The sequence below is a fragment of the Hesperophylax consimilis genome, chromosome 6 (genome assembly GCF_061612785.1).
Source record: "Hesperophylax consimilis isolate HC1 chromosome 6, BYU_Hcon_1.0, whole genome shotgun sequence".
NCBI classification, from domain to species: domain Eukaryota; kingdom Metazoa; phylum Arthropoda; class Insecta; order Trichoptera; family Limnephilidae; genus Hesperophylax; species Hesperophylax consimilis.
In genome coordinates, this window is record NC_142841.1 from 6,918,703 (window position 1) to 6,933,526 (window position 14,824).

Consider the following 14,824-nt stretch of genomic DNA (forward strand, 5'->3'; position numbering starts at 1 on the left):
TGGATATAATTGGACTTTCTCTCAGGAATGGTATATTTAATTTAAGGGTATGACAGCTTAAAAAGGTAAATTTTTAGTTTAGACCTGGTTTCTGTTGGACTTGTTATGGATCTTAGTTTCCGAGGGAGTTTATTCCAAGCCTGCGGCCCAGATGCTCTGAAAGCGCGATCACCAAACTCAGTATTTGGCTGGCGCTTAGGTTCCATCAGTCTGCCTACAGCTGATGATGTTGCTGATCTAAGGGTAGACTGACTCAGACCAGTGTTTTCCGGGATGCATAGTTCAGAGATGTAGAGGGTGGGCCCATTGCAATTATGGATTTAAACACCATCCAGCAAAATTTGTACTGTATTATTTCAGGACACTTGAGCCAGTAAAGATTACGAAGGTGTTCTGAAACGTGCGAATATTTAGAATCCCCGGTTATGAGCCGTGCTGCTGCATTAACAGTGATTTAAGTTTGTCAATTTGATATTTTGGAAGGCTAGCATAAATGCGTTGCAGTAATCGAGACGTAAGAGTTGATAAGTAGTGTTTTTTTACTTCTGTAGGAAGGTTTCTTCGGACAGACTTGAGTTGTCTTAGGTGAAAAAAACCAGTGCCCACAATCCTATTTACCTGACTTTTAAACGAATAGTCCGAATCTAAATTGACACCGATAAGTTTGAATGTTGTTTTTGGGATTTATGAGCAGGCTGTCCCATTCCGGCATCCTGAAACCTAACCACTAGACAGGGACATTTAGTGTTAGATAGATTCGTTTTATAATACATGTAGTCTGTTGACCAAGAATATAGTCCTTGCAAGAGCCCTATAGGAGTAAACATCTGCTACTTATACCCATGTGTCCCATTCCTGATCTCCAGTTCTCTTGTGGCCCTGTCAGCAGGAGTGAGTAACTTAGTCCCCAGGATTCTTCAAAAGTCTCTTCTCCACTATCCCACCGTCTTTATAGGGATGTCTATATAGGGATCACGTCTGGCCACTGTGATGCCGGGGACGGGTTTCGGGTGAAGGGTTCGTGGGACCACCTTCCCATCCCACTGCTCTCTGTCTCTCATCGGGACTGCCTATGGTGCGCCAGAAGCTACGACTGTTCTTGTGTTGTTCGCTGCCATCGGAACGTGTTTTTATTTGCTTGTCCTTTATTTTGTTGTTATATAATGTTGTCTCTCAACTAGCTTCAAGAACTAGAACAAACTGCCTCGGACAAGAATACGGACAGACCGCTATTAGCGCGATTTATTTTCGCGGCCTGGCCTATTTCAGGATATCACTCATCATATATTACCATTAGTAGTGTATGGCGAGCTACATGCTGAAATAGACCAATAAGTCATGATGCTTATAGCGTAATGTGTCGCCTACCTAAACGTTTTTGGTATATTCAACTGTATGTTGTGCCATGTAGGGACAGTCGGGGGCTTTTATAATCATTTAATAGTAGCTTCATTCAAACAAAAGTAGAGTGTTGACGTGAGAACCGATAGAGGTACCCATCTGGTCCAGAAAACGGTTCGGGAAAGTGGTGAGTGCCCTCGATATTCCCATCTCGGATTCTGGGTGTAAAGATAATATGAAATAATGACAAACCTGCAGCGCTTCCCAGCCCCACTCTCTGTACTTCTGATCCTTGGTGAGTCTCCACAAGATGAAGTAGGTCTCGATGATTTCAGGTCGAAAGGTATAATAATTTTCGTAGGAATACGCCTCAGCTTCTAGGACATCGGTAAACCTGAAGAATTATGATAAAAAATTGTTTTTTTTTGTTATGACAATCAGACTCCATTTATTTACTATTGGTTGAAGGCCTTCTTAGTTTAGCGAGTGTAGCAATAAAATTATTAAACTTACTAATATCGACTGCATAATGCGTAATATAATTCAAGTAATATTATTGACGAATTTCTAATTCTCTAAATTTATACTTTTTTTTCCTTTATTTTTTATTTTAAAAAGAAAGACAAACATTCCCGGGTTACAAATAACTTGACAGTATTTGAAAATCTCCTACTACCACCTGCTGGCTGACTCCTGTGATGGAGGAGTCAGCCAGCCGAGAAGTTGAACACACTACGCCTGGGTGGGACCCAAATGTCATATCAACTCAGCCACCGACCGGTGGTTTTATTTCAACTACTTATTATATTAGGCAAGCCATAAAGTAGGTAAGTAAGTACTACATTTTTTTGCATTCATTCATCCATTGCAAAAAGTAACGGCTTCAAGGATAGAGACATTGATAAAATGATTATTCATGAAAAACACAAAAATAACCTTAACTTAATCTACCCAACGGTTAATAGTAAATTTGGGTGCATGGAATTTGTTGGACCGACATCAAATAAAATTGCTAAAGTTGTCAAAAATTGTGGCTTAGACATTGCCTTCCGCACAAAAAATAATTTAGGGTCATCCCTTAAAAACTCGAAAAGTAAAACACCCAAACTAAAAAAGAGCGGCATTTATAAACTTCAGTGTGACGAATGCAAGGCTGTTTATGTGGGACAAGCTGTCTGGTCTTTTGTTACTAGATTCAAAGAACATATGCGATGGTTTAAAAATAATAATAAAATACAGTCACAATTCGAAAAGCATTAAGATAATAATCTTTCGCTTTGTGGTAAAAATAAACCAACACCTTTACATAAACGTTCGTTGTGTGTAGGTACCTTCCATCGCCGCAGGGCGTAGTGTATGTGAGGATGTTGTGTCGGCGCTCTTTATTGGCAGCAGACACATGTCAGCGCTATATTAGCGGCGGACACATGCCTGAGCGTATGACGAGCCTCGTGCTGGCACAGTTGGTGGACGGGGTAGTCTCTCTCCCTGCAGCAGCTGGTACAGTTCCTTCGCTACCTAGGACTCTTGCAGCAGAGTCTCCATCTTCTGTCTTTGTCGAGCGTCACAGCGGTGCTGCCAAGGTTTGTTGTCTATGTGAGGATGTTGTGTCGGCGCTCTTTATTGGCAGCAGACACATGTCAGCGCTATATTGGCGGCAGACACATACCTGAACGGATGACGAACCTCGTGCTGGCACAGTTGGTCTAAATAACAAATGTAGATCCTAGGAAATAAACTGTACAGCGCCCTTGAGGTGATTTTTCACAAAAACGGCGCTCTACAAATTATCCAATTATTATTATTATTATCGGCCAGTGAAGTACCTACCAACACTCGCAGTGTCTACAAGTCTACAAGCGCTGCTAAATCAAGGTTGACTCATTAGCCATATTTGCAATTGAATTTTTGGAACTATATAAAAAAAATTCTCAATATCCATTCCCAATATGAATGCACAGACATACATTTCTCTGGCAAAAGACGCAGTCAATTTGCTGACCAACATGATCATGGATCCAAATAATAAATTCACAAAAGAACATACCGCAAAAATAATTCCTAAACCAACGATATACTAGGAACAATATGCCAAATGGGTGTCAAAATGGCGAACCTCGAAAGTGAGTTAACAGCTCTTAAAAGTGCGACCCCGAATGTGTTTACCCCTTCAATTTCACAAACCCAAAGTGTCTGTGAAATGCTCGCTGAAATGAAGGAGCAAAGTTATAGAGATAAAAATTTGATTATTCACAACATTCTCGAGAATACATCATTATCTCAGATAGAATCAATGAATAGCGACATAGCATCTGTCAAGAAAATAATTTCCGACATTGAAATGTCAACAACAAACCTAGACCTAAAAATTTACTGATTGGATAAAAGGAATGTTGACAAACCGAGAAAAATAAATGTCGAGTTTCCGGAAGTAAAGTGGCCGAAAATTTGGCTAGGCTAGAAACATACTTTGAAAAACAATATAAGGTTTTACGATGATCATACAATTCTTCAGCGGAAGCAGTTATCTGACTTAAGAGACGAACTAGAAAAAATATAAAATATATATATATTTTTTTTATTATTTTAATATACATCATATGGGTTACATTTACATACATATTTTGCAAAATATAATATTAAGGTTCATATATGGTCATGTATACCTTATCAGAAAAGAGGAGCTCTTGTGCCTGATAAGGGAGCCACGATTCTTACTTAGATTCATAATTCATAATGAGATATAATAATAATAATATAATAATATATATTATAATAATAATATATTATATATAATAATATATATATAATATATTTATATTTTTATTTTTGTTTAATATAAGTTTTTTTGGAAAAAAAGTTTGATTTTATTTATTTGTTCTTGTTGGTTCGTAATACAGCGCAATTCGGAAGGGAGATTATTGTAGTTTTTTATGGCTTGGTAAATATAATGGTTTTGCATTTGAGTAGTTTTAAAGATTGGCGTAATAAATTGATTTCCATTTCTCATGAGTTTATAAAATTCTTGATATTCTGTGTTATTTTTTTCTTTACACATTTTTATAATGGAAGTTTGCTTAAATATATCATGAATATTTGGTACTGGAAACAATTTAAAAAGCAATTTTGTTGGGAAAGTAGAGTTTTTTTTAAGTATTACTTTTATAATAATTTTTTGCGAGACTTTTACTGAGTTTAGGTTGTTTTTATAAGATCCTCCCCAACCTATGATTCCGTAAATAAGCAGGGAGTGGACAAGAGCATAATATACATTTTTTAGTATTTTCACATTTAAAATATTTCTTAACCTAACAAATATATATATACATTTCCTTATTCTCTTTACTAACTCCCTAATATGGCTTTTCCATTTCAGATTTTCATCGATGATCACACCAAGATATTTGATTTCAGAAGAAGAGTTGATTACAGTACACATAGGATTAAGTAGTTCACAGTTGATATTGTCACAATTTTCATCATGGATTATGATATTTACTTCGTGTTTAGGTATTTTTTGTAGTGAAAATAATACATATGTTGTTTTTTTAGCATTAAGTGTGAGTAGGTTATTATCAAACCATGATTTTAAGATATTAATACATTCATTTGCAAGTTTGTTAACTAGTTCCCATGTTTGACCTTTTATTAATAAAACAGTGTCATCAGCATAAGAGATTAATTCACCTTTGATTTTCTGTTGGAAAATGTCATTTACATACATTAAAAATAGTAATGGTCCGAGGACCGTGCCTTGAGGAATGCCAAATGTACTTGTTAGTGGTGTACTAAAAGTTTGGTTTAATTTTACAATTTGAGGTCTCTCTGTTAAGTAGCCTTCTATCCATTTAAGGGCTAAGTGGTCAATGCCATTTTCTTTTAATTTTAATATAAGTTTTTCATGGGAAATGCTGTCAAATGCTTTCTTTAAGTCAATAAAAATTCCTATACATTTATTTGATTTGTCCAGGGTACTCTGAATACTAGATGAAATTTTTGCAATGGCATCTTGGGTACTTTTTCCCTCTGTGAAACCGAATTGATTTTCATTTATAATTTTGTTTTTATTTAAGAATGCAGTTAGTCTTTTTTTAGCAATTTTTTCAAAAATTTTCGATATATTAGATAAGAGTGAAATGGGTCTATAATTAGAAATGTCCTCCGGGCTACCGGACTTAAATATTGGAGAGATTATGGTTTTCTTATACGTGCTCGGGAAAACTCCTGTCTTAAAGCTATTGTTTATAATATGAGAGATTGGTGTAGAAACATAATTTTTAATGATTTTTAGTGTTTTTACGGTGAGACCGTCAAATCCCGGAGCAGAACCACCTCGCATTTTTTATATAATTTGTACAATTTAGTTGGTTGGTTCGAAGAGTTCTAGTTTAGTTTCTATATTCGGAATATTTTCAATATACATATTATTTATTTTTTTCACGGTAATTTTTTCTGCTAGACTCTTTCCTATATTTGCAAAGAAATCATTAAAAGCGTTTGCTCCTTTTTTAGGTTCTTCAATACAGTTAATTATGTTATTGTTTTGTATTACACTCTTAATAGTATTACTTTTGGTTTTTTGTTTATTTTCCATGATTTCATTGATTATATTCCAAACTTTCTTACTGTCATTTTCAGAATCATCAAGTTTGTTTTTATAATAAATTTCTTTCGTGTTTTTTATGAGCGTGGTTAATTTATTTTTGTATTCTCTAAAATGACCATTTAATTTAATGTCTAGTGGTTTTTTTTTGTTTCTTTATAAAGCCATTCTTTGTGTCTTATGGACACAACAAGCCCATGTGTTATCCACGGTTTGATTTTACGAAATTTTGCTGTATTTCCTTTTGGAATAATTTTTTTTGAATCATTTATAAAGTTTGTTAATCTATTTTCAAATATTTTACAGCACTCGTTGACGTTTTCACTTCGGAGAATATCTAACCATAATTCCGATGACAATTTATTTTTCAAAGATTCGATATTAACAATAGATATTTCTTTCTTATTATTAGCAGTTTGTCCGCAATGTTGGTTTATCGCCTGAGGTATTATTGAATTGTAATGTAGCAAAGTCATGTAATGGTCGGTAATTGAGGTTTTTATAATTCCCGAGTTTAAATTATTTATATCCTTGATATTTGTGAAAATGTGATCAATGCATGATGGACGTTGCCCATTGACGTTTCTGGTGTAAGAGTTAATACACGACACATAATTCAATTCCGCCATCATATTTAAGTAATTATCTTTATCGTTCGATGTATAATCGTGCGATATATTTAAATTAATGTCACCTAAAACTATTGTATTCGCGTTTCTGTAGTTTAATAACACATGTCTTAATTCTTCTATAAACAAACCTACAGTAGACGAGTGCGTTCTGTATAGAGAGATAATATCAATTTTTTTGTTATAACACTTCATTTGTACATGTAAGCAGTTTGTTCCATTCACATTAATTTCTTCCTCGCACAATATGTCACAATTATTTTGTAGGAACATAACGATTCCACTGTTTTTGTTAATTCGGTTTGTAGTAGATACACAGGTATATCCCGGTATATAGTACGCCACTTCGCCACTTGAATGTGTTTCCGTTAACACAATGCAAGCGGGCTTCCTGAGATCATTATTTACTGTTGTCAAAAATTCATCCATGTTTCGTTCCAAACTTCTTATATTCATGTGTAGAATTAAAGGACTGAGATTGAGATCGTTTTGGTGAGTACGATATTCTTGATAGCTGCTATATGTTTTTTCGTCAATATTATTTTTTTCGTCTAGTGCGTTATATAAAAATTCTGTCATTTTTCTTCGAAGTCTATTCTGTCTCTTGCTACTTTCAGCATTTTATTTTTGTAGGGACATAAGTTACTGAAAGCTGTGTGGTCTGTTTTATTTTTCTCGCCATATTTCTTATTTTGCGATGTGCAATTTGCACAAACCGGTGTTTTTTCTCTTTCAGCGCATTTAGCAAAAGTATGATCACCCGTGCAATGCGGACACACCGATGGATTCATTCGATTTAGGCATCTGGCGGCTGTGTGCATGAATTTGCAGCAGTGGTAGCACTGGGTTAAAGGATCACAATCCACTATGTTAACCCTTTGGTACTGGATATTTATCTTTTCTAAGGATAGCAAATTTTTTCGTGTTGTACCGCTGGTTTCCACGATATAGTTCGAGAATTTGTTTTGTTCTTCATCTTCTTGATCCCGAGTACCACGTTGGTATTTCTTAGAATGTTTGTATTTTATTTCAGTAATCAAATTTATTTTATTTTCTTCGTTTTTCGTTACAATGTCTTGAATCCCTTCGTTTTGTGTGAGTATCCCATTTACTATTTCCTCTTCCGTCAAGTTCGATTTGAGTCCTTTCAAAATTAATTTGGGTTTTTTCTTTTTTATTTCATTTATTTCTAAGTTATAATTGAGTTTTTTAATTTCCTCCGTAAGAGTGTTGGTATATTCTTTTTTTGGGCAGGATATGATTACTTGCTCTTTATTTGTTTTTCTTAATCCATTTATTCCAATTTTAAGTTGGTCTAGTTTGATGTCTTTCTGTATCTTATCACATATTTCTGCAGCTTTTGTTGTTTTTTTAGTTGATGATATTATTATAGAGAACCTCTCTTCTTTTGAAATTTCTTTTTTATTTGCTGTTAGAACTTGCGCGTAAGATGGTATTTTATTGTTTTTTTCTACGACTTTTTCAATTTTCTTCGTAAGTTCTTCGTAATTTTCGATAATTTTTTTTTGTAGTTTGATTATTTCTTTTTGGTGTTTAATTTTTTCAGTTTTCCAAAGCTCTTCTAATATATAAACATTTTGTTCTAGGTTCGTTTTTGCTTTCGAATCTTTCACTGTTGTAATTTTTTGTATTTCAGTTTTTATATTATCAATGGCCGTGTCCATAATGTGTTAAATCGCTGCGCTCGGCGCAAATCACTCGGCGCTCGGTAGCGCTTGCAATTTTTGCGACAATACTTTACTTCACTGCGCGCGACCGTTCACGTAATATTGACAATAATCCAACAATTGTCAAAATGTACACAAAAAACTAAATTCTAAAATAAAAATATTCTATCAAAATGTACTAAGAACTAAATTACAGGACCTGAAATCAACCTTACCTACCTTGGACTACGACTTACGACTTACGCCTTCACTGAGACATGGCTGAATGAAAACATATAGAGTTGGGTTTTCTTGAACATGTCGTATTCAGAAAAGATAGAAGCACTAGCAATAAAGCTAGAGGAGGTGGTGTGTTGGTATCCATAAATAACAAATTTAATTCAAGAAAACTCAAATGCATCAATCCACATCATGGTGTCTATCAAAAAGGAAAAATTATAATCGGCTGTATCTATATTCCCCCATTTTCTGACGCCCAACTATATAAAGACCACTACCTAGAAGCTGAAACATTCCGAAGAAAATTTCCTGATGCCACTATGATCTTGACAGGAGACTACAATCTACCTAATGTTACATGGGACATAGAAAACAATAAAACGTTATGCACGGACAACATCAATCATGGTTCTCACGAAATAATCGAGATGTCAAATTTTCTAAGCCTTAGGCAGTTAAATTATGTATACAACGCAAACTCTCATCTTCTCGATCTTGCATTTTCTAATTTTTCCTCTGTTAAAGTATCCGCATCTGACGAATTCATTATCCCAATCGAAAAGTATCATCCCCCTCTAACGGTTGAATTCTAAAGTCCAATAATACAAATCATCCATCTACATCAGGGATTCCCTGTCCCATGCCCACGGGCGCCATGGTGCCCGCGGTTCGTAACGATTCGTATGTGCACGCCACTATTCGACAGTGAAAGAATTTTTTCATAAACATTAATTAAAAATGTGAATTATTTTTATATATTTGTTAGAGTTTTAATTTTTTTGAGTGCCTATGTTTATTAAAAACGTTCATATGTTTGCGATATTGTATGTATGAGTGGTTCCTTTGCTGACAGTACTTGTCGCAACTTGTCTAGCGGCGAGCCAGACTTCACTCTTCATGCTAGCCTGGAACGGGGAGTACTATTTGCACATCACTCTTTGTACACGCACAAAACTCGAAGTGAACGAACGCCGAAGGCGACAAAACACATGGCACATGAACAGTAGTTACGTGCTTATACCGTCCCGATTGCTTCGGCGATCATCGGCTCACTTCGGGTTTTCCAAGTTTCGCCTGGAACCACGTTGTTGTCATTGTGATTGCGATTGCTGCCCCGTTTGGTTCGCGACAGTTAACTAGGAGACATCTGCGTCTGACGAAACGCAAATTAGGAGTTTTGATATTCCTTCTGAAAATTTTTAACGGGCTAAAATCGAGGTGCGTATATCTATGATAATTATTGAAGTGAAAATTCTTTACGCGCGTTATGCATTTTCGAGGACCGGAGTAAAACCGACTCATGACCGTCACGAAAAACCGTGATCATTTCGCTATAGGAGCCTAGCTAATATTATATACCAAGTTTAGGTCACTCTCCAAACTCAGCTTCGCGGTCTAGAGGCAGAGCGACTCTCGTCGTGAAGAACCGAGGTTCGATCCCCGCTTTAACTATTTTTTTTTTCTTTTTGTGATTTTTTTAATACGAGGAAAAGTGATAAAATGCTCTCGTGCTGCGACTTTTAGATATTTTGACTATATGATATTTTGGTCGAAATATAGCTTACAAATCGAGCCGGTAGAGTCGCTCGGTATTTTGATTAATTATTTTTATTTTGAATCATTAAAATTACTAATCAAGGCCGATAACGCGACTAATTACCCTCGCAGACGTGCGTGACAAGTTTTTTTGTAAAAAACACAGCCGTAAGTGAGTTTTTCAAAATTAAGAAATGTTTTTCAAATTCAGACTCCATACGGGTATGAGACTGTTAAAACACGATAAATCTTTTCCAAAACGGACAAATATATGAAAATATTTTGAAAAACGACAGACATTTATTTATTTTTTCATGTTCTCCATGAAACGGTTATACACCAATATATCATGGAGAAGATTACATATTAAAAGGTTTACACAGGCAGTTTTACTATTTTGTCACATGTGTTATAAGATAGTTACTGAATTGTCGGTAGGTGACATTGAAAATGTCGATGGCTAATTCAGAATCGTTAAGCAGTTGAGTCGCTCTGTTTATTGGCGCGTTCTGATAGGCAGAAGTCCTTGCTTTCGGAGCATATAAGAGTGCATGGGATCTGCCTCGAGTATAATTGTTAGGGACATAAAAGTTAACCTCTTTCAACATAGGCGGATTGTGTATTGTACCAGAGATTAACTTAAAAAAGTGTTTGCCTAAAAATATTTTTCTGCGGGCTTCTAATGTATTGAAATCGAGCATTCCTGTTAAGAACAAGGATGGATACATATGATACATATATATGACTTCACACTGCCGATATATCTTCGATTCGACCCTATATAAAGCGTTAACGAGACGTTATGTGATATTATTCATTTGACGTGTTTGAAAACGATGTATACGCGGTTCTCGTCGCGCGAGATACCTCTCCTCGCGGTGTAGAGGCAGAGCGTTCGACACTCGTTATGCAGGACCCGGGTTCGAATCCCATATTTTTATAACTTTTAATTTTTTTTTATCACATGCTGTTTATAAATATGTCAATAGACAGAAAAAAAGAGAGAATGAAATGAAAAGAGAGAGAGAAGAATACTAAAAGTTTCACTTCCGTCGTGCGTAGGCTTGCCACACACTGTATTTTTTATATTCAAGCGATAATCTATTTTAATTGTGAGGATAGTTATAGTCCTTGTTATAGTGGGCGTTTAAATGAAATAGACAAAATAAAGGGCGTAAACTCAATCTTATAGAGCAGTTGGAAATTAATAAAAATTCTAACAATCCAAAAGCTATCTTGATAAATGAACAAACAAATATAATTCGTTACCCGCTTTAAGATATTTTTTAGCCGATTCCGAAAGCAAACCCAAGAGTCATCATTTGGGAAATCACATAATGATTAGAGTAATGACCTTTAGTTAAACAAACATTAACAATCGCAGTCATTTTACTCAGAAATTGGTAAGGGAAATCAGTAGATAATTTAAATTAAAAGCAATAAAATATTTTTATTGCAAACATCTATCTATACATTTATTAGACGATGCATTTAATAATGCCTTCAAAGGGTGAAACAGCTGTCACACGTAAAAATAATTACATAACATACTTAACTTGTTTATAAATAAACTGTTTTTATAAATTGAATAATAATATTGTTGAGTATATAAAAGAAATAAAAAATATATAATGGAGTTCTATAAATTAAACTTGAAAACAATAAATAAAGTACTACATTTTATTTAAAATTACAACAAGAGTTACCCCATAATGCATGTACTTTGGTTTATTTGGGATAATAATACATTTTTAATAGATATTTTACATTCTTCTTCTTTCGTATGGTGGGGGGTCAGAGGGGGACATCTAGATCTGCGAGCCATTTTAGGGCCTCAGGCGTCGCCATGTGGACCTCATCAATCCCGCCGGGGAATGAATGGAGCGGGCATTCGTTGACCACATGTTCGGTAGTCTGCACCGCACCACATTCACACATCGCCGACTCTTTAAGGCCCCATCTGTGCATCATGTGGGCACAGCGGCTATGGGAGCACCTTAACCTATTGATGGCGGACCAGGTAGTGTGCCAACTACCGCACGCAACGGTTGTGTCCGCCGCGATGTTCGCGATGCCACCGGCTCGTTATTGTTACCGCGCGTGCAGGTAGTGCAGTGAGTGAAGCGGATACCAAATTAAGTGGGCCTCCAACTACAAACTATGCCGCTATTTAAGGGGCCGAAGACCGATAGGTCTCCCGGCCAAGGGGAGTCAAAAAATATCGGGGAACAATTAAAAATATTGTCCCTGAATATTGAGGGAACCTCTCGATCAAAGGTGGATTTTTTATATTTTACATTTATTTACATGTTGTGCCGTATGCTTTTAAATAAATAAATAATATATCGCTTGCATAGATTAGGTAATAAATACTCTGAAATTGGTCACGAAAGTCTGTTATCATATAAAAGATCAATAGATAAGTAATTAAGTATACATTATTGTTTACATTATCGTTACTTATTACGTTATTAATTGATAATCATTTATGTTTGGCATAGTTGAGAAATAATTCTTCTAAGTTATTATTGACAATATTATTATTTTTCTCACCGTTTGTAAGTACTTGTTTTTTGTAATTTATTCTTTATAATTAACTTAACTTTATATTTAACTTTACACTTTTCATCGTAAATTATACTTAACTTTATTTTTAAACTTCACACTTTATGCCGTATATTATTATTTTTTTTACTTTATATTTATATGTATGTTAATGGCACATGTTGTGTTGTGTGTATTAAAATAAATAAATAAAATTAAGTACCAAAATTATTTTAAGAATCAATAATTCATTTTCAAACTTTGTATTTATTTTGTTCAAATGCTTGACAGACGAATGAATAGAGTGAAGGTACACTACTGAGACAAGGCGCACGGTTTTCCTGAATTAGGTCCAGTGGACATACTTTAGCGACCCGTTCACAATATTTACCTATTTTTTGAATGGCTATCCTTTTCATAAGTGGAGCTACATTTTTTGTTTGATTAGTATGAATATTACGTCTCTTTATGTTTATAATGTCTTTGGATAGATGTATTCCTAACATAGGTAAATTTCTTGGAAAAATTAGCACCATCCATGAAAGAGCATTTTATGAATTCTTTTAAGAGGTCTGTTTTCGCAGCCAGAAATATGAATCTCAAAAGAAGGTCTATTGTACTCTATCCCTCTCTAACGAAGTAAACGATCCGGGGTATGTACCGTGTAGCGGGATGTCTTGTCTAACAGCGCGAGCGTTAAAAAGTTATAAAACGGGAACATTCATATTATTTGAAAATTTGCACGAAGCCGGAGAACTACCCCTTTCGTTTAGTTCATTCGAAATAGTGCACACAGATGTGCGACGCAGTCAGTTGCAGGTGGGAATCACCCTTTTGTTTAGTTCATTCAAATTAGCGGAGAAATTGTACGGAAATCGGATGATGCATGTCGCTGTAGCAGAAAAAAAAATAATAATATTTGGATGGTCTAGGAAAGTTTCTTTCTGAAATTAGGGAAATAAAAATCCACGTGGAATATGTGTTTACATTTTTTTCCCCTCTATTTTATAACTGTTCCAATTTGTCAAAAACTTTACATGAAAAATTAAATTAAACAAAACTCTATTCTAAAACCATACTTATATAGGCACTTTCGCGAATAGAAAGCATTCAGATGAAATTTTTTAAAATTATTTAGTATAAGAGGAAGGTGACCCAAAGCCATCTCGAGCAACGTTTCAATTCTAAATGGTGGTCTTACACCAGGGCGATACTGAGAGTGTCTTCCACTCCTGAACGTGCCGCAAATATATTATAAATTATTTTAAATGAGTAATTAAACAAAAAATACTCAAATAAGATTTAGCTTGCTAGTTGAGAGTCTACCCCTCGACCACTGAGGCGGATAAATAGCAATAACAATCGCTGGCATATTGAAAGTGCCGCTGCTCGATGGCACTGACTTGATCATGTGACACTAAAAAAATGTTTTTAAGTATATACACGGTGTCCGGAAACTCGTAGTACAAGCGGGAAACTGGAGAAACTACACCACATGGGGAACCCAAAAAAACATAAAGTTTTTTGATTTGAGCATTTTCAAAAAAAAAAAAAAACCAAAAAAAAATATTTTTCTGCTATTTTAGGGTTAAAGTTTTTTCTGGTGTTTAGGGTTGAGTAACAGATGTTTTAACCCTGCAGAGCAGAAATATTTTATGATTACACCGGGTTAAATGAAGGGTGATTTCAAAATAATGCTTCAAATCCGAGTTTCTTCATTTGTTTTACTTTCAAATAGTTTTAATTAGTTGGGTACTTTGATCTTCCGTAATAATTTATAAGAATTTGATTAAAAAAAAAAAAAAAAAAAAAATCAACTTCAAACCCGATTTACTCGATAACGAAAGCTCAAATAAAAAAAATATATACTACAAAATCGACTCCAAATGTGATGTAGATTCACCAGTTTCCCGCTTGTACTACGAGTTTCCGGACACCCTGTTTATATTATTTTTTTCATTTACTTATTTGCTAATTCAAAATTTCTTTAATATATTTTACTTCTTTAATAATGTTCCAAGTGTTTGTAAAAGCCTGTATAATTTATAATATAAATCAATAAAATCTGTCGCGGGCCCAGGCTTGTACTCTAGTCGACCTTTTAAATATAACATAGTGTTCTTGTCCTTGTGTGTAAGTCCGAGAATAATGTGGATCAGATTTAAAATCGGTTTGACAAGGGTGTTTCTTGTTATTTGCTACGCCCCTGTTAATTCTGAAAGCGATGAAGTGAAAGATGATTTTTGGACTGGTGTGAATGTTGT

The 14,824-nt window shown here is 34.8% G+C and overlaps 1 protein-coding gene across 1 annotated transcript in view; it reads right to left on the bottom strand.

Annotated features, from left to right (window-relative positions):
- Nucleotides 1–14,824, bottom strand: part of LOC149422904 (mannosyl-oligosaccharide alpha-1,2-mannosidase IA-like) — a 64,769-nt gene that overhangs the window by 6,000 nt on the left and 43,945 nt on the right. Inside the window, exon 7 of the mRNA XM_089633021.1 lies at nucleotides 1,594–1,735. Within this exon, the coding sequence (XP_089489147.1) occupies nucleotides 1,594–1,735 (142 nt within the window). The remainder of the gene's footprint in view (nucleotides 1–1,593; nucleotides 1,736–14,824) is intronic.